The sequence below is a fragment of the Nyctibius grandis genome, chromosome 8, assembly GCF_013368605.1.
Source record: "Nyctibius grandis isolate bNycGra1 chromosome 8, bNycGra1.pri, whole genome shotgun sequence".
Taxonomy (NCBI): Eukaryota; Metazoa; Chordata; class Aves; order Nyctibiiformes; family Nyctibiidae; genus Nyctibius; species Nyctibius grandis.
The window spans coordinates 38,283,035-38,307,433 of record NC_090665.1 but is presented as its reverse complement, the minus strand read 5'-3'; the positions used below and the strand labels follow the sequence as shown (position 1 = coordinate 38,307,433).

Here is a 24,399-nt window from a genome sequence, read left to right as displayed (position 1 = left end):
TGGCACTGCCCTGCCGTGTCCTAGCCTCGGGAGCACGCGTGCCTCGGACCCCCGCGAGACAGGCTGGGATGGGTGCTGGGGAGCACAGCGCTCTCCTGCCTGCACCCATATCCTCAGACCCATCCAGAGAAGCAGTGAGAGGAGGTGGGAGCCTTGGCCCGGCCCCACGCAGCAGAGGAGCTGCCAGCACGGCGCCAACATCACCCCCCTCCCTGCCCACACTCGGCCACGCCGCATCAGATTGCGGAGGAATGGAGCTGGGGATGAACGGGGGCTAAAAATAGAGCACGACGTGCAGGGTTGCTCTGTTGGCACGGAGAACACTGGCCCTGGGAGAGGGACCCCACACTGGGCAGCCACTAGCAGCCCCCAGCCCTCTCCTTCCTCATCCAGAAGAACACGACCGCCAGCCCGGCAGCAGGGTCTAGCCCCCAGTAAGCCAGCACGTGCTCTCCTCCCTGCCTGCAGCCACGTAGCAAGGAGCTAAACAGCCAGCTCTGATGCTGGGAAAAAAAAAACTGCATGAAGTTTTAATTAGTTATGTTATCAAGGCCCTTAAAGACTGGCTCAGACTTCCAAGGAAGACTGGGAGTGGAAAAAGCAAGCCACGGGGCCAGCATTTCTGAGTTACGTGCCCCGTGGTGGCTGCGAGCACAGGGCGAGGAGCGGGGGCATTGGAAATCCCTGGGGACCAAACGCAGCCAGGCCAGACCCCAGCCCCCGTGCACCAGTGCCTCCAGCCCTGCCTGGAGCGCGGGGTCCAGGCAGGCTGCCCCACGACAGCCACTGACCTGCAGCGTGTACCAGAAGGTGAGCGTCAAGGAGCTGGTGGTTTCGTTGACGGGATAGTGCCCGGGGATGCCAGTGCAGAACATGATCATGTTGACCAGGGCCAGGAAGCTCTGCCAGTGCTCCACCTGGTCCAGGAGGGCCCTGGGGAGCACAGAGCACGGTCAGGGCAGCATCATCGCTGCGAGCCTGGCTCCTCCGCCCTGACACATCACCAGGGACAGGACAAGCCCTGGACGAAGCAGCACATAGGGAACTGCGGGCTGCTCCAAGCTTGTTCCCTCTCCTGGGGACCATCCCCAGCACTCACCGGGAGTGGTTCTCCCCCAAGGCCACAGCGATGCGGCAGATCCCGTGTGACGTCTCCATGTCCCCGCTCTGGACCGCCTGGCGCAGCTGCTCTTGGAGCCCCAGCACAGAGGGGATGAGCTTCAGGAGGGTGTTCACATACCTGCAAGCACAGCCTGAATCAGTGCTGGGCATTGACTCACCAGCACCGGCTGCCATGGCATCCATCCCTCCTGATGCTCTCCCAGGGCTCCTGCCCAGCTCTCCCTACTGGAGGGCTGCTCTGTGCAACGGGATGCCTCTGCGGGTGAAGAGGAGGGCTGAGCCAGGGCCATCAGCTCTGTGCAAGTCCCCCACTGCACCACGGTGTGGGCACCTGCCCCTGCCTGCCCGAACCCATTGGCAGGGCTGCAGCACCCCCGACCAGCACTAACCTGTCACTGCCACGACCAGCTTCAAGCGAGCTGTGCCTGCGTGTGGCAGCGTGGCGGGGAGCGGGAGAAGGGCAGCGAGGGCAGCCCTGCGGGCTCTTTTCACCATGCTTGCAGCCCGTGCGTCTGTGCTCTGCATGAGGGCAGCCAGAGCTGCTGGTGGGAATCCGCACAACCCTCCAGCACGGGCACACCTGGATTGTGCTCTCTGGCTGGGATGAAGTGGGCAGCCACCCTCGGGGACTCCCACACAGGGAGGATGCTGGCCCCGCGGCACATCCCCCTGGCCCCCACCCTCCCAGGCTGCCGCAGCCCTGCACGGCACAGCTCTCCCACACCACATCATGCACATCAGCCTCCCCTCCGAGCCGCTGCCTGTAAGTGATGGTAACCAAGGCAACGGGAAGGAGGCAGCCAAGATGAAACGCAGCCCAGGGCCCCCAGAGAGGCCACGCTGGAGGCTGATGAGCAGCCTGCCATTTCCCTGCCCGTCGAGGCGTGTTATCCGGAGCTGCAGCTATTCCGTGCGCTCCCTCCTGCCCAGCCGCATGCAGGTGTGGGGCCAAGGATGCTGGGAGCGGGAGGCACACGTGATGCCAGCTCTCCTGTGTGCACCGCGGGGAAGAGATGTGAGCACTGACACTAGGATAGCTGCACGTCCACCCCGGAGCAGCACGGCTGCCCAGCGGCACGACAGCTCTTGCTACGGCTGATGTAGGAGCGAACAAAGCCGTCGGTGCCACCAGCGCAGGGAGAGAGCCACACTGGTGGTGGCAGCTTCTAGGTGTGGTGGGTCAGGGGGAGAAGACAGAGGGAAGAGGGAGTCTCCACCTCAGCATCCCTGCTGTGTGCTGCCGGGGGTCAGCCCCCCTCGCCGCTCTCCCCCAGAGGAAATCACACGGCGAAGGGGACAGGTGTTTGTGTGTAAACCATTTTCAAGCCTCTGATGCCTTGTGAGTGATGCCCGTGGCAGTGTGGGAGCGCTGTGATAAAGGAGAATTTGGGAATTCACCAGCCTCTCTCCCAGGGAACTGATGCTGCAGTCAGGGTCAGCCCAAGGGTACTGACAAAAAGGCACAGGGGACCTTCCACTGCTCCAGTATAGGGCAAAGCCATCCCTCCTCTGCAGCACTGGGTTCACACTACCCTATGAGATGTTTTTAGGACTTTAGGAGTTTATGACAAGGATCCTGCTTCTGCTGGTGCAGCATCCACCGCTCCCTCCATGGGACCAGCACGTCCTTCTGCTCTTCCCACAACCTTCCCCAAACCACACCACAGTGCAGGGGACAACCTGCAGGGTGGAGACACAGGCAGCTCACATGGGACAATCTCATCCTTCCTGATCAGAAATCCGAGCCATGTCCTGATGAGAAAACCCAGTGTATTGGAAACCTGTTTCTAATGAAGTTCTTGGAAAACTCTTCTAGTGAAATTCCTCTTTGGGGATTCAGCACTAGGTGACAAGACCAGGAAGGGATGGGCTGGACACCATGCGATCCCACCTGGACCCCTGCAATCCTGCCAGCTCCATCACTGCAGCAACACCCTGCTACTTTCAGAGAGGTGGCTCAGTGTCTGATGCCCACGCTCTGTACCTCCCACCACGGCCACACACCACGTGGAGGTCCCTCTCCTCGCTCCGACACTACCCGCCGGCTGCGGGAGCGCGGCCAAGTGCTGCATGCCAGCTCTCCCCCTGCAGCACGCGCCACCGAGCTCTCTGACCTGCTTAGCTGGGGGATAATCCTCAAACGAGACAGAAAATCCAGCCCAAGCCTCCTCTGCAAACGAGATGCAACAACATCTCCGTTCCTGCTCTCCTGCGACTCAGGAGCTTCCCACCACCCCCAAGAGCAGAGGTGTGCACAGAGCCAAGCCTCCGAGGTTTCTTCTCAGGAACGCTGTATCTTAACAGAGGAGCGGTGGTCCAGACTCCAGCAATGCCCAGACACCCCTGGCTCTGGGTGCAAAGGGCTCCCACCCGCCTGGCAGGTAAGGAGATCAAATGCTTCACACCTATGAATCTCTGCTGCATCACCTCTAGTAACACCTCGGAGGCAGGGAAGCCACCTGTTGCTGTTCACGGGCAGGGAAATGGAAGCTGCCAGCACAATGACTTACCCTGCGGGTGATCCTTGCCCATGAGGTCCCACCTGCCCTTCTCCACCTGGACACGGTGAGGAGCTGCAGTGTGAGGGATGCCTTACAAGGTGGTGCTCCCCGGGAAGATGACCCACAGGCTACCTAACCCCCAGCAGCAGAAGCCAAGCTCATGAGCCACTGAGCCTTCTGCTGATGGTAGAAGCAAACCTGAATGATCGCCTCCGCAGCAACATCAGTGAAGCCAGCTGGGAGGGGGCGAGGAGGAAAGGCACAGGGTCCATAACACCCAGGCGAACCCGTGGGAAAGCAGGGAGCCCTGAGACTAACCCTCCCATGGAGTGATACCCTACAAAGCTCTGGAGAAGACCATGGCAGCAGCCCAGTGACAAGGATGCTCCGAGCCTGCGGCCAAGGGCAGCGGGGAGCCAGGCCCCTGCGGAAACAAAGGCAAGAGACCACGGAGGAAGAGAGTGGCTGAAAAGCAGCAGGGATCTCCCAGACTGTCAAGAAAAGAGACAGAAAGGTCAGGAGACTCCCTGGGGCTCGGGGAAGAGCTGGATCTGCTGCGGCTGAGCAACAAAGCTGGAGGGGCGGGACAGCTGGCACCAGGGGAAGCGGGAGGAGGGATGCGGGATGGAGGACACAGGGAACAAAGGGGAAGAGAGAGCCCACCGGGGCTGGGAAGTGGCGGCTCTGTGAGCTACCCCGCTCCTGAAGCTATCCCAGATCTCAGCACCTAACACAGTCCTGCGCCTCCCTAGAGCAGCTGACACCACATGCTGCCTGGCAGGGTGGCCCTGTGACAATGCCACCGCTGTCCCCGAGCCCCGGGAGCAGGGGCTGCGCCAGGCTCACACACACTGGGCAGCCTTTCAGGCCAGCTGCCCGCCCTGTCCTGGTCATTGCCTGCACGTCTATGGACAGGGAGGGTGCTCTGCTGCGGCCAGTCTTGCCTGCAAGGAGAAGGATAGAGACCAAGTGTCGGAGATGCCATACAGGAGCCACCAGTGTGGCAGGACCAAATGGGGCCAGAAACTGCCTGGCAGGGTCAGCACAGGAGCAGAGAGGAAACTCCACTGTCAGCCATGCTTCTCACTAAAACTGACTTTGAAAGCTCAACTGAAAGCTTGGGCTTTTAATGCAACTGAAGAGCAGCGCTGCAGGGCCAGGCTCCTGCACACAGGTGGGGAATCCCAGCCAAGGGACTTCTGAGACTCAAGGGAAACAGAAAGGAGGAAGGCAGTGAGTCCAGCATTTCAGAATTGCAAGTCACCTTCTCTCACCTTCTCATTTTCTGTACCAATGCTGCTACAAGGGTTTGGGCTGGCCCACAGCCTTGGCCGGGCACAAGGAAAAGCTGCTTGTGGTCACCTTGTGAATACTAGCAAACGAGGCAATCCCTCCCCGCACCCGGCAACACTTCAAAATCCTGACGGGTCCCTTTGCGCACCAGGACTTGCAGTCTCCAGACGCAACCCCCTGGTCATCACGAGGCCAGCTCCAGGCTGCCCTCGAGCTGGGCACCACGCTGGCTGCCCCAGCCCTGAAGCCAACGGGAGGACCAGGGATCACAACCGCAGCCGCACCTGCAGAGGGTCGGAGCCTGCACAATGCGCAGTGATGCACAGGGATGCACAGCGGCAGCAGCTCAGCCCAGCCTTCAAGGAAGCCGTCCTCTTCAGGGGAAGGTTGCTAAGCAGCCAGGAGGGGATGTGGCTGCGGGAACAGGAGGAGATGTACTTTCCCTTCTGCGGGCATTGGTCTCGAGAGCTGACAGCAGCTCAGACAACGTGGCCAAGCAGACAAGCTCAGAGCCCCACAGCGCAGCCCCAGCAGGACCTGCCCCAGCCGTGGCTCCCAGCTCAGCTGCACCAGGGGCAGCCACAGCCACAAACAAAGGACAAGTCCTCAGCTGGCACGAGCAGTTGGAGCCAGGAGGAGCGAGAAGACTGACAGCTCTGGTTTTATTATCTCTACATCAAATCAGCTCCTTGCCTGGACCAACAGCATGAGGCAGAGGAGAGTCTGAACTGTCCCTGGACAGACCTGGGCAGCTGCTCCCTGGTCAGGCACTGCAGGGTCTGACACGAGGAACCAGAAGGAAGCATCCTCCTCTGCTTGAGAGGAGGGTGGAGATGGGCTGCGGCTGCCCAAGACTACATGGTCTCCACAAGTCAACCATGGTGCAAAGTCTTCCAGGACCAACCATGTGAAACCAGGAGCCTCTGGCTGCTTTTAACATCTCCCACCTCCAAACCCTGTCATCATCACCTCCAGGGCCGATGGTAGCTAGAAAAAAGCCTGAGGTTTTTTCCTCCCCACCCCGTTCCCCCATCAATGCCCAGGAGCACCAGCCCGCAGCACACGGGAGAGGCTGCCCTTACCTCTGAGCATCAGGCTGGGAAATGGCATTGACAACAGCCTCCACCGCTGTGTCGAAGAGCTCTGGGTCCTGCAGAGAGGTGAAAGCTGCCTGGATCAGGTTCTCACAGTCCATCAGAGGGATCTCCAGCTGCACCCAGCTGGAGAAGCACTTCAACACCTTCTGCTTGATGAAACCTGGGGAGTCCTGCTGCTGCAGCAGCTGCTCCAGCAAAGGAAAGACGGAGCCGCACTCCTGCGCCAGGACGCTGCGTACCTGGCCCTTGCGGTACTGCGGCAGGCGGCTGGTCTGAAACTCCTCGGGCAGCACCGTCAGCAGCTCCAGAAGCGCCAGGCACCGCGCTCGCCCGTCCACGTTGGAGTCCTCTGCCTGAAACATGCGCACCATGTCTGCCACGGCGCAGGGCCAAGCCTCCGGCATCATGCTGAGCGCCAGGGAGGCCAGCGCCACGCACAGCCGGGTCAGCACGATCTTGGAGCCGCTGGCGAAGCGGGTGATGTGGGTGAAGAGCTGCGTCTTGAGGCTCTCATACTGGTCGGCCGGGATGTCGTTCCAGTAACGGGAGATTTTAATGTGGAGAGCGCTGGCACCAAAGTACTGGATCTCGGGCACTTTGTCCATGTTGAGAAGCAGCCAGCTGAAGTGCCACGCCTGGGGGGAGACCTGCGCCTGCATCAGCCATTTCTGAGCCAAGTTCTTGTTCTCGATGTTTGGGTCGTAATACAGCTGATGGAGAGCCTGGAAGAGAGAGGGAAGCATCCTAGAGCAGCTGAGGAGCACAGCCGTGGCCAATCCCACCAAGGGAAGGCTCACCGGCACAGAGCCCAGCACCCGGGCTGCCCACCAGCCACTGCCCTGCAAAGCCAGCCCCCCTCCCCATGTCAGCCTGCCTTAGCCAGCCCCCCTCCTTGGGCTCTGGGCGAAGCGAGAGTGATCTGGCAGCGGGTGGGGACCTGCAAAGCATTCCTCCCCTCCTGTCATGCAGCACTCTGGAAATTTCTTTTCCTTAGTCATCTCCCATCCTCACCTTCACTCATGCCAAACCCGCCTGCTTCCCTGCTGAGGCATCGTCACCAGGGTCAGCACAGGACCCCTCTGCAGCACGAGGGCTGTAAGGGACATGGCACACCGGCACTCCTGCCTTCCACCTGCGCCCGCTCTCAGAAAGATGCTGTGGATGCACCAGCTCTCAGAAAGCACACGTGGCCCAAAGCTTGCGTCCAGGAGCCCAGATATCTCCCAGTGCAGATATCTCCATATGTCAGGTTGTACAGAGTCCTGGAAACCCAAAGTCACTAAGCTCAGAGACTAATCCCTTCTCAGAGTCCCTTTGAAGTGTTCCCAAACCCGCCCAGTTAGAGCTGAGCCAGGAGAGCTGGCATCTAACTCTGCCTCTGCCACCACCTCCTGGGACGGTCCAGGGCTGCTCACTCCGTCTCCCCGTATGGCGAAGGAGAACATCACTTACCCACTCCGACAGCTTTGGGAGATCTAGTTACTGCTTTGCAGAGCTCATATCCACGTGAACAGCCTCACACAGGTTGCAAGGCTTTATTTGCAGAGGAATATTATATAGAGCTTAAGGGCAACATTAATTAGTTACTTATCCTAAGTGGGTGCAAGCGGTAACAGTGATGCCCTCACACATGGACAGGGACAGAAATACCCTTTGCCTGAACTCCATCATCCAGCAGCGAGGTTTTCTGCCTGGCACAGTGCATGTCATGTCAAATCGCTGACTGCATACGCCACGAGCAAGGAAAAGCAATGGCATTTGTCAGACTGTCAGGCACCCATCGCACCCCACCATCACATCAGAGGACGATTCCAGCAGGTGCAGAGGATTTTTTGTGTCCCCATCCTGGCTCCAGGTCTCAAATATCCTCCTCCTCCCCCCTAAAAGCTCTACAAAATTCTTGTGTGGCTCTTGTACCCAAGGAGAGGATTTAAACCCTATTTTTAAGTATGCAGAGCTGGTAGCCTGGGGCACAGGAACAAGCTTCCCAAGCAAGCGCCTGTGCCTCACGCTGCTTCCCAGCAAAAGCCCAAAGAGCAGGACAAAATGGCAGGAACCTTACAGAGATGGTGTTGCCTGGACCATCGTTTGAAACGCCTCTGTTCAAGGCTTTGTGGCAGAGGGAAACGAGGATAACCTCTTTGTGAGAAAGAAAGAGGTTAGGAAGTATCTCGTAGGAGACAGAGCCAGCTGACACAGGCTGCAGAGGGACAGGCGTCTGTCCCACTAAAAGACGTATCCTGACACAGAAAAGGTTAACCCTAGATAAGCAGGACACAGGGAGAGAGAAATCTGCCGTGAGAGAGTGGCCAAGGGGAGCCCATAAGTTATCAGCAGCTACCCAAAACCTTGCTCTGTTTTCGGTTATCTCGGACTCTGGCCTGAAGCATCACTCAGCTGCTGGGGCAGAGGCAAGCACTGTCATCCCCTCCCATCACAGCAACAATTTACTTCACTATCGAGCAGTAGCTGCAGATGTGCTAAAAGCCTAACCGTTCAGGCGGGCAGGAACCTGGCTCCTTCCCTGCTCTTTCGCTGAAGACTGAGTCATCCTGCAGCAGGGCTGGAGCTGGAGCTCCCAACTATCTCCTCCATTACCGTCTCTGTCTCTTATTTGCTCTCATCAGAGCTTGCTGCTTATTTTCTTTCCAAAAGAAATCTCACTTGAGATTCCCAGAGTTGGTGTCAGCCCACTCTTCTCCTTCCCTGCTCGCTGGGCACCTTGACAAGGTGCAAAGGCTGGCAGCAATCTCCTCTGCCTGCTCTCCAGCCTGGGACCCCTCCCCACCTCCTCCCAGCCTCTCCATTTACACTCTCACGCGTTCCCTAATTAATTGATTTCTTATATTTTGAATAGTCTTCCTGCTAACACTTAGAAAATCGTGGGGTGGGAAAAAAATCCGTACGCATCCTATACTACGAGGCACAAGCTGTACACATGCCACAGGAGCCCTAACCTCTAATCCAGTGCGAGGTTTGTAAAGCATGGACCACACCACGTGTGGAGGATGGACCTGGCCTCCAGCGCTGCGTTTCCAACCCAGGAGCTCCCCAGCCGCTCACCTCCGCTGGCTTCAGGGCGGCTGCCTCAGGGTCTCACGGTGGGGAGCTGTGCAGGGAAAGCGCAGCACACTCTGAGCACACTGAAGTGAGCCCCCGGAGTGACGTGCACACGGGGTGAGCCTTACACGGTGACAGGGAACGTCGCAGGGCAGCCGAGCGGGGCTGGCGTACACAGCCTGCCCACTGGGAAGCAGCTGTGGGCTTATCCTCCCACCTGGATGAGGCTGCCAGCGCTGCTGGCTGGGGCCTGATCCTGCCACTGCCCCAAGCAAGCAGACCCCGGTGCTTTCATGGGATCACCCGACCGAAGGGAGAGGAGCGAGCAGCCAGGCAGAGCCCAGTGCGAGGCTGAAGCGTGAGCATCCTGCACACAGCCCCTGCGCGAGCATCCTGCATGCAGCCCCAGCAGCAGAGACTCTGGCGCTTTTGAAGACAAAAAAATGTCTGCTGCATCATAACGATGGCAAAGAGGGAGCACTATTGTAGATGCTCCCCTCTCCCCAGGCAGGGTCAGCTTTCCAGCCACGCAGAAGGCTTTCCCACCACTGCCGCCCCAGCACCTCGCCTGCACCCCTCATGCTCTGTCTGCCCTGCAGCGGTGCCCGCTGTCACCAGTGAGCTCTCCGGAGAGGCATCCGTCGCCCAGCAACACCACCCCAGAGCCCCGCTCCTCCCGCAGGGAGCCTCTCGGGAGGTTTCCAGCGAAGGCCTCCGGGGACGCACGCTGGAGCCACCGCTGCTCAGCACCTCGGGGAGAGAGGGTGAGCAGGGAGATGACAAAGTCTACCAACTACGCTAAGTTATTCAGAAGATGGAAACAAAGCTGACGCTGAAGAGTCACGCTGCAAGCTGTTGGAAGTCAGAAGAATATTCTGGAAAAACGTGGTTGCTGGCTTTCTCACCCCCCTTCCCTGAGCACCCTGCCTGGGAGGGGACTGGCCGTGGCAGCTCCTGGCCGGAGCATGGCTCTTCCTGCCTGCACGTGGGATGCCAGGTGAGAGGCAAGGCAGCACATGCCCCAGGACTGCCGACAGCGTACCCCATCTGGTGCTCTATATGACATGGGAGAGCTTTCCAGAGGACCTCCAAGGATGGGCATCAATACTGGAACCATCCTAGCCCAGCTCTAAGCAGCAGATGAAACCCCTGGGAGAAGACTAGGCTCTTTCCCTATAGCCTACCACACACATTGTCTGAGCACCATCCTCTGCTGAGAGCGTGGGACACAAGGCTGCAAGGCACCGTGCCCTGCAGAAGGGTACCTGAATGCTTGGCATGCTCCTCCCCAGCAAGGAAAGGCACCGTCCTCAACCCAGAGACAGGCACCAGCACTGGCTGCTGTGGGACTTTGACATCACCGCACTGGTCAGCACTCTCAGTCCCATCAGGAAGCACTGGAGATGATGAGGGGAACTCATTAGCACCAGGAGGGAGAAGCAGAAGCCATGAAATCGGGCAGTGACATCTAACAGGGAGGCTTTGTGCGTCCTGATTTGAACGGGTGGCTGCCACCAGACCTGTCTCCTCCGCAATTAGACCTGTAACTTGAGAGCTGGTAAACAGCCCGGCTGTCAGCTATGCCCTTTGGCCAGAGAAGGAGCTTTCTCCAACATAAGCTCTGCTTGGTTGAAAATAATTCAAGCTTGTTATGATGGCTCTTCCCTGCCCTAAAAAGCTGTGGCCAGTGTCTCAGCTAGGCTCTAGATACTGGAGTGGTAGCAGCTGCTCAAGAGAGGCAGAAGTAAGCTGCCGTGGGACAGGGGAGCTTGCCCAAAAGGCATCGGTTGGAGGTCCCACGCGGGTCACTTTGGACAGTGGGAGGGGGATCAGTCCAAGGAGAGTTATTGCCAAGCAAAGGCACCTGATCTGAGCTTGCAGTCTGGTATCACGAGGGAAAAGGAGCTGCTACGAACCCAGCACCTCCCAGCCCGCGCCCCTCGGAGGTTCTGCAGGGGGAGCAGAGCCAGCAGGCTGTCTCCCCCACTGCACCACGTCAATCCATTAACGCGGGTCCCCAGCAGAGAGGTGGTGTGTCCATGCTGTTTGTGGGGTGACAAGAGGAGCCCCAGACGTGCAGCTCCAGCCCCACAGAGTGGGAGCCTTCTGCCTGCCATTCTTGGGGGACGCCACGGGGAGATGGGTCCCATCCGGGGGCCAGTCTACTTGTGCTAATGGAGGTAACAGCAGGTACAGCTCAGAGGTCTGCAACCCGGCAGGGAAAACAGCAAGATGGAAAACATATTCCTGTTCTGCCCCTTGCTCTGTGCCCACAGCCGCGGCATGCCGGGGGCAGTGGTGGCCACGGCCCCTCGGCAGCCACCAGCCTTCTCGCAGCAGGACCCCCGGGATGTCTCCCGCTGCGATCTCTCGCTGTCCTTTCTGGCTGAACGCACTCGCACCGCCAGTGCTCCCGCCTGCAACAGCACGGCCATGGCCATGGCTCTGCCCAGCGAAGGGAACGTCATCCCTGCCTCCCCTGCCCCGCACAGCAGCCATCCTCCCCCGGCCTCCCCTGCCACGGCGGGGCAGGCTGAGCCGCCAGCAGCCCCGGGAAGGCGGCAGGCCGCCGAAACACCGAGGATAGCAAATGGATGCAAAATAAAGCCATGCGTGTGCTGCTCCTGCTCAAGACACCCACACTTTGCCAGCAGTCCCAAAGAACAGGGGTTTTTTTCCCCACTCCTAATAAGAGGTGCTGCCACTTCGCACTCCTCTTTGAGCCCAGCTTGCCCACACCAGAAGGGGCTGCAGCCCAGACACGGCTTGGCAATCTCGGCATCCCTCCTGCTGCTTTGCTGGAGCAGCCCTTTGCCGAGAATGGCGTGGTCCCCAGCAGACAGGGGCTGTAGGAGTAACGTGCTCTCAGCGGTGGTGGCTGGGGGCCTGCACAAGCAACGGGTGAGCAGGACCAGAGAGGAACCCTGGGAGCACAGAGCCCGGGATGAGTTGCAAGCGTGACCCAAACACCTCTGCCCACCATCTCGTGTTTCTACCCATCACTTTGGTGAACAAGTCTGCAAGCGTTTTGAGAGGAATCCCCGCTGGCACCCAGGTGCTGATCTCACCCACTCCTGCTCCGTAAGACATCGGAGCTGAGATGAGGCTCCAGTGATGGTCCTTGTAGGGCAAAGCCAAGCCCTGGCAAACACAAGGTGCTGCCCTCTCATTCCATCACCACCACGCCACAGGAAGGAGCAAGGTGTTCAGCCAAGGTTGGCTTGGGGTGGAATCTGCTTTTGCAGTGAAGATCTGCTTAAATGCTAAACAAGGTGGCTCCTTGCTTCCCTCAATTTTGCAAGAATCTCCCCTACCGAGGCCCCTAACTTACCATCCCTGGCATGGCTGACACATCTCGCGTACACGGGCTGCCTCTAAGGAAGACGTGGCCAAGCTGCTGCCAGCGGTGCACCAGGCAGGGGATGCCATTCCCCCATCCTGACATATCCATAATTCTCTTGATCAAGTTTCCGAAGACAGGCAATAACCTTTATCTGAAGAAAGCAGATGCACTTGGGCTTCTCCTCCCCATCCTCCCAAGTGGAAGGCAGCCCCAGCAGCTGCCACATCCCCGAGGCTCAGCATCCCTGAGGAGCGGTGATCAAAGCCACCCCTCTCCCATCACGGTGGGCTCCGGATGTCAGCTCCATGGCACCCCGCCTACCCATCCTGCCAGAGAGACTCTGTGCATTCATCAAGCATCTCCAGAGAGGCACACGGCAATCTGGAAGGCCCAGAGATGCCAGACCGCTAATGTGCTAGGGAAAAGACGTCAGTGAATATTACAAACACCCCAGAGGATGAGAGGCAGGCCAAGGGAGGAAGGACATGGAAGGAATCAGACAAAAAAGAGGGCAAGTGCAGGAAATTCACAGAGGAATGGCACTGCCTTCTTTCTTATTTCAAAAAGGGGGATGCTGCAGGGGCAGATCCAACTGCACTGAAAAGAGGTAAAGAGGGAATAGGGTCTCGCATTCCTCTTCCCCTGCCCAACACTACGGTGTTGGGTGCTGCCACCCTTGCCCTGGGGGAGACCAAAAACACAAGGCACAAGTCCTGCTCGTGCACTGCTCCTCCAAGAGGGACGCAGCCAGCAGGGACCCAGCGTCTGCAGTCCATCTTCACCGGAGCTGGGCTCACACTGGAGCAGGAGCATCACCTCCCCGGGCAGCGTCGCCCCATCGCCAGGCTGTCAGTCACACCGGGGACAGCCCCTGGGCACACAAAAGCACACGCAGGTCACAGACCAGATTGCACCGTTTAGGCACGGGGAGGCCGAGCATCCTCGCAGCCTGAAGCCCTCGGCGTGCCCAGCCTGCCCTTCCCTCCGACCCCTCCGGCGCGGCAGCAGCAGCCCCGCTCAGCAGCAGGTGCAGGGGAAGCAGAGCCAGCCCAAGGCTGCCGGCCGCCCAGCAGGTCCGCACGGCGTGGCCACGCCAGCCTGCTTGAGCTGTGCCGATGCCAGAGCAGCATCTAGGTCAGGCTCGGAAGAAAACAAAAAGCAGCCGAGCAGCCCTCAGCTGGGACCGGGGGATGCTGACACAGTAACCGTACCGCAATGGCTCAGCCCCAGCGCGGCCCCGCTCCTTCCCTGTGCCACAGGAGAGCTCCCTATGGAAAAATGGAGCGAAAAAATACAGGGAGCAACTTTCAGGTGGCTCCTGAAGTGCAGCACATGAACCTGTCACCTCCTTGGGAACAGAGGCAGCTGCCTGCCTGCTGCCCGCGGGCCTTCAGACCTGCCGGCTGGCAAAGGGCAGCATGGGCCCAGCCTACAGCACCCACACCCTCCCGCCTCCCTGCAAACACTGGGCACCGCTGCAGGGATCTAACGGGCTCTCTCCGGCACTAGTCATGCTGGATAAACACAGCAATGACCCTCTTCAGCTACACGGGCACCCAGAGCCCTGCAAAACTGCGGAGGCATTTGCCCAACCCACTGCATAATAAACAACAGTGGGGGTACAGAAGGGTCTTCCAGGGACGTTGAATCCTCTCCACAAAAACCATCACAACAGCGTGATGGGCATGGTCTCACCAGAGACTTCCCTGGCTGCAACTGCCACATGTGATGATTTCCACTGTGGGTGACCTGGAAAGACTTCGACCCTCTGACTTAAGAGATAACCAGCTCCTTACGCTGTTCCTAACCCCAGCACTTATCACTAACTGACTCAGAATGGAGTCAAACCCCGACTTTAAGCAGTATTCAGTGTTATTAATAGAGCCACGCACAAAACCTGGCAGGCAGAAGAGCCCAGGCCAGTAGAAGCATCATTTATCTGCCAGCATCACCTCTGATAAAGAGGCTCTACCCACCTGCCTCCCACCAGCCCACCCCCCAGCAAAGCCCACCTTTCCTTCGCTTCATACCAGAAACACCCCACAGCCCTCCCTTGAAAAGACAGACATAGGAAGGCTCTGAGCTGATGAACCTCTGAGTTTTTTCTGATCCCACCCCACATTTCTTCCCCCAAGCATGGACCGTGCAGCTTCCCCCAGCCAGCAGCTCAGAGCCCCACCGCGGTCCACAGCCGCACCTTCAGAGGACATCACCGAGATGGCAAAGCCTGCAGAGACTGGGAGAAGCTGGGCAGGCTGGGGGAGGGGAGCTGTAGCATCCTAGAGGGCATCTTTGCCTCCTCCCAGGCGGCAGGAGACTAAATCCAGAGCAGCACGGCGAGGGCGAGCTGCCTCTCGGCACAGCCAGCGCCAGCAGCCCCCCGCCCTGGCACTGCCCACCCTCCCTGGGCAAGTGTGCGCTTCATTGTTGGTGCAAACAAAGGAGCGGTTTGTGCCTGCCGAAGAGAAAGGAAGTCGGAGGCAAAATCATCCAGCAGCCCTGGATATATACAGATTAAGCTGCAGAAGGTTGCATTAATGTAGCATTTTCCAGAGATCAGTTAATCCCCCCGGCCGTGCTCTGTCTCCATCTCCCTGGTTGACATGGGCTGTCTCACCTGCGGCCACAAAGACAACTGGTGCCCACTTACAAACCTGACATCCCTGACCCAGCACCTCCCGTGAGGCTGGGCAAGCTGCTGGGGAGGCATGGGTGCGAAACACAAGGCATGTGCCCACCAGCTCGCCCGTGGGCATCACTTTGGCAAGGAACCTGGTCTATTCTTATAGAGGAAAAATGAGGACGCTGGGATTCCCACTAGCTGTCTGGGGACCGAGCTACGGATCGATGGGCTGTCAGTCTCTGAGCAGATGTCTGGCTACAGGGTGAGTGGAAGCGAGCAGTGTTCTCTTGCTGTTTGCCCTTCAGGGACGCATCCTCTGCTGCCCTGCCCCATCACCTCCAAGATGGCCCAAGGGAAGGATTTTGCTCGGCTGCCTCCCCCGGCGCTCACTGGGGTGCCCTGCTCGGTCCCTGTGATGAACCCCAGGTCACGCGGAGGCGGCTCGGAGCTCTCCCCAGCAGCAGTGTGATGCTGGCAGCCCTCAGTTTGCCGCAGCCGTTCCCTGGATCCCAGGTATTGGCAATCACAACCTCGCTCCTCTTGCCTGCTTAGGAGGACCTTGAGCATCAGCAGGAGCTTGGGGGCTGGATGAGCCCAGGTTTCGAGAGGCATCACCAGGCCACCCACCCTCTGAAGGCTTTTCCCAACCGTAATTCCCAACAATTCCCAGCACCTGCCGAGAGCCCGGGTGCCCTCCCTTCCCTGCCCGATGGAGAGACTGACAACGTCGGGGACAAGCCGGACTAGACCCGTAGGCTCTCCCTGCCCGGCGCCGCCGCACGGCGACCCAGAGGATGCCCGTCGGAGCCACAACTCCTCCCTTCTGCTCCCATTTCTGCCACATCATTTTCCCTCCCCGGGCTGCCCCGGCGCACAGGACCGGCGGCTTCACCTCCCGCGCCGCGCACCGGACCCCCCCCGGGCGCAAAGGAGGGTCCCCGCCGCCCCCGCTGCGGGCAGGGCAGGGGGGGATGCCGCCCCACCGCCCTCCCCGGGCCTGGCAGGGCGGAGCAGGTGCCCCCCCCCGCCCCGAGCCGCAGCCCCCGCACCCCCGCGGCAGCATCAGCATCCCGCAGCCGCGTCCCCCCGCCCCGCCGCCGCCGCGGGCGGGCTGGGCGGGGGGTGCTCGGGGCGGCTCGCTCACCTTCTCCACGTTCTCCACGGTGAAGTCGAGGCCCTGCGGCGGCGGCGCCTCCGCCCTCCGCTCCATGGCTGCGGCGGCGCTCAGGAGGCGGCGGCGGCGGGCGGGCGACAGCGGCGGCGCACGGGCAGCCGCATCGCGGCGGGACCCGCCTCCCCGCCCCGACGAGGGCGGCGGCACCGGGGCGGCTCGGCTCGGCGCGGCGGGCAGCGGCGGGGAGGCCGAGACGCGCCCCAGGGACGCCCCGAGCGGCACCGCCGCCCCGTTCCGCTCCTGCACCGCCTCGCCCCGCTGCCCCGCAGGCGCGGCCGGGCAGCCCGGGACCTGCCGCAGCGCCGCGCCGCACGCCGGGAGCCGTAGTCCGGACCCACGCGCGTCCCCTGCCGGGCACCGGCACCGGGTACCGAGCGCCGCCCTCGCTCCCCACGCGTGGTGCGGGCAGTGCCGGCAGCAGCCCCGCTCAGCCCCGCCTGCCGCTGCCAGCCCCACACTTGTCGAACACGCCGGGTACCCCCGTCCCGCCCCGCCCCATCACAGGCACACGCAGGGGTTGGACTCGCAGCCCATCACTTTATTGCTACAGGAAAAGGCGACTGTACAAAAATAGAGTTTATCCCTCAATTTTTACAAATAATAGAAAAAACGGGGACTGGGGGCAGGGCGCGCCGGGGGCCGGGGTCGGAGCGCTGCCCAGGGCTTCACAGCAGCGCTGGGGTTAAATTACACCCGGCCCCCGGGGGCCCAAAGTCATAAATAGGAGCTGCTGCTCGAGAACAATAAATAAATAATTTAGAGTAATAAATAGTTTAGTGCCGCAGCGCCACGGGGGCAGCGGGGGGACCCTGCCACCCCCCTGGAAGCTGGGCAGGGGGCCCGGCAGGTGCCCACACCCCGCTGCCCTGCGGAGCACCGGGGGCTCCTGCTATACTGGATGCAGGTCCCCCACCCCACGCTGGCATGGTTTGGCCCCGCTGCACCCCTGTCCTCAGGGACGCCCCTTCCCTGCAGGGCAGCTCCAGCCACCGCCAGCCCCAGGGTGCCTGAGGGGACAGGGAGGTTTTGCCCCTTTCTGTCCCCCTCTGAAGCTTGAGCGACGCTTGGCCCCAGCGCCCCTAAAGCAGGGGTGCAGGAACACCAGTCCAGGCAGGGTGCAGAAGAGCCGGGCACTGCTGGTAAGACACTGGGCTGGCAGAGGCCTGCAAGCAGCGGGGATGCTCCGTACCCCTTCCAGCTCCTCCCCCAGGGCTGAGCTGGGGTGCACTCAGGCAGGACCCCGTGTAGCCGGCGGCACTAACTGCTTGGCACTGAGCAGGAGGGTGCTCAGCCACCCACCCCCCCGTCATGGCTCCATCTTGCCTCAGTCCCTCGTGGCCACATGAAACCAGGGGCACCCGCCTTTGCCAGACCCTTTCTCTGAGCATCAGCACTGCTGTGCACCATGAGCTGGGGTCTGCTGGCGTGTGTCGAGCCGGCGGCCCCCTCCTCAGCCGATGCAGCTGCACTCGGCCGCCGAGAGCTTCTCCACCGTCTGCCACGTGTTCTGCACGTCCATGAAGGAGACGGCCTCATAGCGGGTGGGCCGACAGCAGGGGTGGCTGAGGACCCGCTCCTGCGGCCCCGGGGTGATGAGCTGCTGCCGCAGCAGGCTGCCCAGCGTCAGGTCGTAGTTGCTGCGTGCCCGGTGGCAGGACCCGCTGCAGTACTTGAAGAGCACAATCTCATCCGAGTTGAAGCCCAGGCCCAGGTCGCGCACCTTCACCATCAGGTTGCGGATGTGGCAGTTGCGCCCGCGGGCCCCCCGCGAGGGTTTCCGCGCCCCCTTCTTGGCTTTGCCGGTGCCCGGTGGTGAGCGCTCAGCACGCAGCAGCAGGTCCTCCGCCAGCTCTGCAGCACCTGGGCCACCAGTCGTCGCGTTGTCCCCTGCACGCAGAGGGGATGGCACTGTCAGACCCACACCCACCTCCCTCCTGGGGCCTGCTGAGCCTGCCTGTTCCCCGCCATGACCTGCAGACTCCTCCTGACCACCCGTTGTGGCACTGGCCAGGTGCCTGCGGGGTGGTGGGGTGGGCACCCAGCCAAGCATCTTCTCATTCACAGGGCTCTACTGCCATCCCCAGCATGAAGCACGGGGTCCTGTGTGTTCAGCCCTGCCCAGCCCGGCCCTGATGTGCAGAGGCAGCCCCACACAGGCTGGGGCTTCCCACAGCAGCCCTCAACCCGCCCATGCCCCATGCTCGGGGCTATCGTGCCCAGGCTGGGGGTCCTGCCCCAACACGCACCGTACAGCTGGCTCCAGGCAGCAGCGAGTGGTACCTCCATGCCATCCTCCACAGCTGGGCTGGCGGTGGCCATGCCCCGTGGTGTGGGGACCGCATCCAGAGTCTCGTTCCAGTGCGGTGTTCGCATGGTGCCCGCAGCCAGCCCAGCCAGCAGCGAGAGGATGGTGAGGAGCCCCCACAGTGTCCCCTCCTGCAACAAAGCACAGCACAATGGGGTGAGCCCTGACCAGGGTCCCCACACCAGGGACAAAGCTCCATGAGCTGGGGATGGGGACGGGGACGTGTGGTCCTGGCCATCGCGGCCAGCCAGGCCTGGCCTCACCTTGGGCTGCGGGTGCGTGGTGGGTCCTGCAGGTCTCAGCTCTGGTGGCCCCACTCGCTGCTCCATGCTGGCTGCAAGTGCAGAGGTAGGGGTCAGCGCCCACGCAGAGGGGATGGGGTGGGCATCAAGCTGGCTGGCTGGGAGCTGGCACACCTCTCCCCTGCCCCTGCCAAGTACGCCATCCCTTCCTTCGCCCCCTCAGCACCCCGCAACACCTCCTGCACCCCATGCATGACCCCCCGATCCAGCCAGGCACCCTCACCACCCCACGCACCCCTTCCAAGAGATTTTGCAGCTGGGGCGGCCCAGGATTCGCCCAGCACCTCTCCTCAGGGGGACGCAGCCACCTCCTCGCGCAAGCGGCCCAGGATGCCAGGCTGGGCCGTGAGGCAGCGGCTGGGGCTGGGAGCGCTCCGGGGGGGCCCTTTTCCCATGGCCCTTCCCTGGGAATGTTTTTCTTGCTCACAGTGGGAGCCTGACCTTGGAAACTCCAAATCCATTAGCGCAGGGTCCTCGGGTGCAGCCACCCTCCAGCCCCGCACTGGCTCCCCAGCCTGTTGCCTGCACCGAGCTGGGACACGCAACCCCAAAGCAGCCCGGGCGAGTGGGGCCGCGAGGGGCAGGATGGGCAGGCAGGTCCCGTGGGGACATGGTGGAACGCAGGGCACCACGCTGGGCTTTCTGTAGTCATCCACCCCACCACCACTGCCCAGTGTCCACTGCCCCAACTCACACAGGGAAATTTGGTCCCCATGTGCATGGTCCCAGCGGAGCAGCACACATGGTGTCAGGGGATCGATGTCCCGCAGGAGGTGCAGGAGCAACTCCCAGTCTGCAGCCACATGTTTCACCTCCTTCTCCAGCTCCCCCAGGGTACAGAGAGGCCCCTGTGTCCCCCATCAGGATCCCCTAGAAGTGGCTCCCAAGGGGGCTTGAACCTTCCTTGGCCCATCTGCTCCATCACCTGTCTCTTGGGACAGGACTGTCCCCTTGGAGCTTGGTGGCATCCTGCGGTGGGCGGTTCCCCTGTCCCCTCCATGGCTTTGCTCTGGCATGTCCCAGGTGCTTCTGTAGCAAAACTGGGATGGGACACACTGAGGAGAGCGCTCCTGGCCAAAAAAATGAAGGGACGCAGCTGGGCACCGCTGGGACAAGGAGACAAAATCAGTTCCCCCAGTCCCCCCAGCATCTCAGGGGATGGTCCCCAAGTCCTGATTGCTGCATCTGATGCCACCCTGCCCTGGCCACACAGTGGCAAGGGGCTGTGATGGGCACTGCCAGGCCCACGTGCCTCCTCCAGGGACCGTGCACCAGGCAGGATGTGTCCCCGGTGCAGGCCGGGCTGGCACCGGGCCCCCGGCCCCACCAGCCGCCGCTGCCTGGCCAAGCACAGCCCACGCAGCACGTCGTTCCCGTGGCAGCCCGTGGCCCCGCGCCAGCCGCTGCCGCCAGGTCATGGTTTTCCCAGGCCGGCACCCCCGGAGGGGCCAGGAGAGGGTCCCCGTGCCCCGCTGGGAAGGGATGGGCCCCCCCTCCCCGGACCCCGCTCCCGCGGCCCCTCGGTCCCAGCATGCCGGCGGGACGGGACAGGACGGGATGGGACGGGGACGAGGACGGGGCCGGGCCGGGCCGGGCCGGAGCAGCCGGTGCAGTTCAGGCTTTTCCCGTCCGGCGGCAGCACGGCCCCGGGCTCTGCGGCGGCAGCGCTGCCGGCGGGGCGCCGGGCGAGGGCAGCCTCTCTTCGCCCCCTGGCGCGCCAGAGCCGGGGCTACGGACGTGCCCCGCCAGTGTCTCCGCAGACACGGAGCCCCGTCCCCGGGAGCAGCTCCCCGAGTGCGCGGGATCGCAGCCCACGCTGGCCCCGCACCCCCGCTTGCCCCTCCCAGCCCGGGCAGGGCTGAGCCAAGCTCCTGGGAACCCCACGGGGGTGCCAGACCTGCACTCCCTCCGGCAGACCCCCAGCTACCGCATGGGGGGGATCTGGCTGGGGTCTGCCCCTGCCACGGCTGCAGGAGCCCAGCCGGGCCATTAACAGGCACAGGAGCCCTTTCCATGGTGAGGATCAGGCCCACCCATATGAGGACGTGCCTGACCCCCCGCCACATGTGTCCCCCGCCCGGGGGCTGAGCAGCAGAGCGCTGGGGTAACCACTGGGCGGATCACCCCACGCCCACCCGTGCAGAGCCCCGGCGAGCCCCGCTGCCCGCGCTGTGCACAGGGCGCCGGGGAGCAGGTGCCCCGTGGGCTGCACCAGGCTCCTGGGGCAGGCAGGAATCACTCGCGAAGGGCATCCATGCGGGGCCAGCGGGTGCCCCAGCCCCGGGGTGAGGGTCTCGGCTCATGGAGTGGCCGCTTTTGGAAGGGGGCTATGCTGGGGTCACTGTTCGCCGTGCCAGCCCTGCAGCTGCGTGTCCTGCCTGGCAGCGCGGGGGGATGCTCGGAGACCCCCACGGGCACCTGCGGGCACCGGTGGAGCCGGAGGAGGCCCGGCATCCCGCCGCGCTGCCCCTGGCAGGAGGAGTGACGAGGGGTTCAGAAATCAACCCCGCTAGTGACGCGGAGCCGGCACCCGCCCCGCAAAGCCGTGGAAGGCCGGAGCGGGACACGTGGGGCACACGGGCGACACCAAACTCGGCCCCAGCCCGGGGCAAGCAGAGACGGGGGGCGCCGGGCAGTGCCGGCCCGGGCACCCCCGCCCCGGGGCTCTCCCCCACCCACCGCCCGGGCAGCCGGGGCTCAGACCTGCCCGACGTGCCCGAAGGGCCGGGGCGGGAGCCCAGGGAAGAGGCGGGTGAGACCGTCCCCGTGCCTCCCCGGGCACCCGCAGCGGGGTCCCGCCTCTCCCCGCCCGGGCAGGGACCCCCGTCCCAGCCGCAGCCCCGAGCGCTTCCCGCCGCCGGGCCGGGCTCGGCGCCCCGGGGACAGCCCGGCGGGGACCTGCCCGGGGGCGGCCCGAGCCCCCTCGCCGCCCCGCGGGTTTTGCCGGGGGACGGGCGACGAAGCGGGCCTCCCCCCTGTCCCCCCCCCGCAGCCCCGGTACGAGCCGCCGCCGAGGCCCGGCGCCGCCGGCAGGCTGGGGCGGACGCTGCCGTCCGCCGCCCCGGCCCGCACTCACCGTGCCCGCGGCGGGGACCATCCCCCGGGCCGCCGCCGCCCCGCATCGCCTCCGCTCCCCGCCGCCCCCCGCCGCCCGCCGCCGCCGCGCCGGGGCGGGGCGCGGGCGGGGGCCGGCGCTGCCCCGCCGGCACCGGCTCCCGCCGCTGCTCCCGTTGCCGCTCCCGCTGCGCCTCGGGGTGCGAGTCCCAGTCCCGGTGCACCTCGGGGAGCGGTGCCGGTGCCGCCGGCGGCGGGCGGGCGCGCAGTGCGGGGCAGCGGCGGCTCCATCCCGCTCCCGCCGCCGCCGCCGGTGTCAAATTCCAGCCGCCGTCACTTGACCGGCGGGGCGGGCACCGGTACCGGGAGCCCGAGCCGCGCCGGCACCAGGATCCCGACCGGCACCCTGACCCGCACCGCAGCGGCACCAGGACTCCGACCCTCACGGGCGCCGGGACCGCCCCGGGACCAGGACGGCACCGGGATCCCGCCAGCAGCACGAGCCGCAGCCCGACCCGCATCAGCGCCGGTTCCGCGCCGGGACCCGCACCGCCGTGGAGACTCGCACCCTGCCGGGACCGGCACCGGGACCCCCGGCGGCACCTGACCCCCGCCACCACCACCTGCCCGCCGGCCCACCCTCGGGCAGGCGGACACCTCTCGGCACCGCCGGGCAGGCGGACGGGCGGGCGGACGGACACGCAGCCCGGACGGACGGACGCCCTCTGAGGGGGCTCCCTGCCCCGACAGCCCAGGGCCATCCCGGCACCGCCTGGGCCGCGGCGGGGCTGGCCGGCATCCCACGCACCCCGAAGCCACCGCGGGCCACCGGTGTGCCTGGCGTCCACGTCCGGCCTGGCCGGAGGAGGAGTCCGGCCTCACTGCCCTGCCTCCCAGCCCGCCCGCGCCCCGCGGCCAGGTCCACCCCGCCGCCGGGCTCCTTACCTCCGCCGTCTCCCTGCCTCCCTCCGCCGGGGCCGTCGCAGGCCCCGGGGACATGGGGGCCGGCTGGCGAGCCGCGCCGAGCCCGTCCGAGTCCTTACGTCACCGCCCAGGGCCCTCCACGTCCATCCCGGGGCTCTCGAGTGCTCCTTGCAAACGTGCCAAATCCCAGGGCCGCCTCCGCTCGGCCCCACTTCACACGTGCTCCCCTGGCCGGAGCCGGACGCCGGGGCAGAGCCCAGCCCGGGCAAGCCCCCCTCATGGCCCGCCGGCCCCCCGGGCGCGGCCTGCTGTGGGGTCCGGGGGTGTCCGGGCGGGCTGCGCGCCCCGGGATGCTGCCTGCCGTGTCATCTGCCCCGGCACCACTCGCTCGCCTCGGCACAACCTCCCCGGGCTTATATAACTCCCCGGCTGGAGCGGGGCCAGTGGCTCCATCGCCGGCTGTGCCGCGGCTGCTCGCCGGCCCCGGGTCGTCCGTGGGGTCTGCCCCGGCACCCAGGCCCCCCGCGTTGGCGTTAACTGCTTCCCCGCCGCACGGCAGGCTGGACCCCGCGGTCCTGTGGCGGGGAGGGCTGGCCGGCGCGTGCGAGCCACCGGTGGAGCCGGCCACCTTGTCTCATTGGATTATCCGGCGCGGGGATGACAACTCCTGTGTCTCTCCTGCGGCATCACCTACCAGGGAATGTGCTTACGCAGGTGGTGCAGGCTAAGCTGTCCCCGTCACCGCTCGCAGGGATGGTGGAGGTGGCACGTGGCCCGGAGCTGCTGCCCCTGCCCTGGCCTGGCACCCCGTGACCCTGGTCCCCCCTGCTCAGGCAGTTTGGCCAAACCTGTGGCCGTGGGTGACTTCACACCTGTTGGCGGGACTGCGCGGGAGGGTGGGCTCTGCTGTGGGGCTGTGCTGCCCCATGGCCATGGCCTGAGGCTGCTCCTGTCCGTGATGCCCTCACGGGAGCTGGCAGAAGTGATGCCCTGGATGCCTTGGCCCAGCGGAGGTCTGGAGCATCCCTGGGGTGGGGAATCAGCCGGGGACAGGGGACAGGATCTGCTGCTTTGCAGAGCTGCAGACTAACGGGGCTGCCTGCTTGGAAAGTCCGTGCGAGTGGCATGTCCTGCTCCAGGTTGCCTGGCTGTCCCCATGGGGCTGGGACTGGCCACAGCTCTGCCCATGCAAGGGGAGCTGCCCAGGAGGGGCTGCCAACAGAGGGGAGGGCTGCCCCCACAGACAGCCCTCGGGACTTGGAGACAGCCCCATATGCTCGCTCACCCCAGGGGTTACCCCATCCCCTCACACCTTCCCTGTGGGTTGGGCTGGTCCTCATGTCCCCATGGCACAGCCAGGAGCTGCTGTAGGTGTGATGCTGGTGGTGGGCAGGGGGCTGTGGCACAGGGCGATACCCGGGGGACCCCATACAGGTGGGCACACAGTGTCCCTGCTCCTGTGAAAGGGGTGGCTGTGCAAAGCCTGGCCTCTGTCCTCTTCCAGGTGTGCCCCCTTCATGGCTGCTACCCCGGACACCTGGGGGCCCTGGCTCCCTCCTCTGCCCCTGGCCCTTGTCCTGGGAGACGTGACCCCACTGCTG

The 24,399-nt window shown here is 63.7% G+C and overlaps 2 protein-coding genes across 4 annotated transcripts in view; both read right to left on the bottom strand.

The window, feature by feature from the left end:
* IPO13 (importin 13) overlaps positions 1-16,318 on the bottom strand; it is a 31,222-nt gene extending 14,904 nt beyond the window's left edge. Inside the window, exons 1-5 of one of the 3 annotated variants that reach the window (XM_068406164.1) lie at positions 16,184-16,276; positions 7,025-7,275; positions 5,999-6,735; positions 1,100-1,240; positions 792-933 (exon numbers count right to left, since the gene is read on the bottom strand). In XM_068406164.1, the coding sequence (XP_068262265.1) occupies positions 792-933; positions 1,100-1,240; positions 5,999-6,672 (957 nt within the window). In that variant the 5' untranslated portion in view covers positions 6,673-6,735; positions 7,025-7,275; positions 16,184-16,276. Of the gene's footprint in view, positions 1-791; positions 934-1,099; positions 1,241-5,998; positions 6,736-7,024; positions 7,276-16,183 lie in introns of all 3 variants that reach the window. The other 2 variants (XM_068406162.1, XM_068406163.1) reach the window with 2 other exon arrangements.
* A 1,345-nt stretch (positions 16,319-17,663) lies between these two features.
* ARTN (artemin) lies at positions 17,664-21,942 on the bottom strand. Its single transcript, XM_068407108.1, has 4 exons — positions 21,897-21,942; positions 18,782-18,852; positions 18,460-18,649; positions 17,664-18,100 (listed from the first exon to the last, which is right to left on the bottom strand). The coding sequence occupies exons 1-4, from the start codon at positions 21,940-21,942 to the stop codon at positions 17,664-17,666; spliced, it is 744 nt and encodes a 247-aa protein (XP_068263209.1).
* Between the last annotated feature and the right edge of the window lie 2,457 nt (positions 21,943-24,399).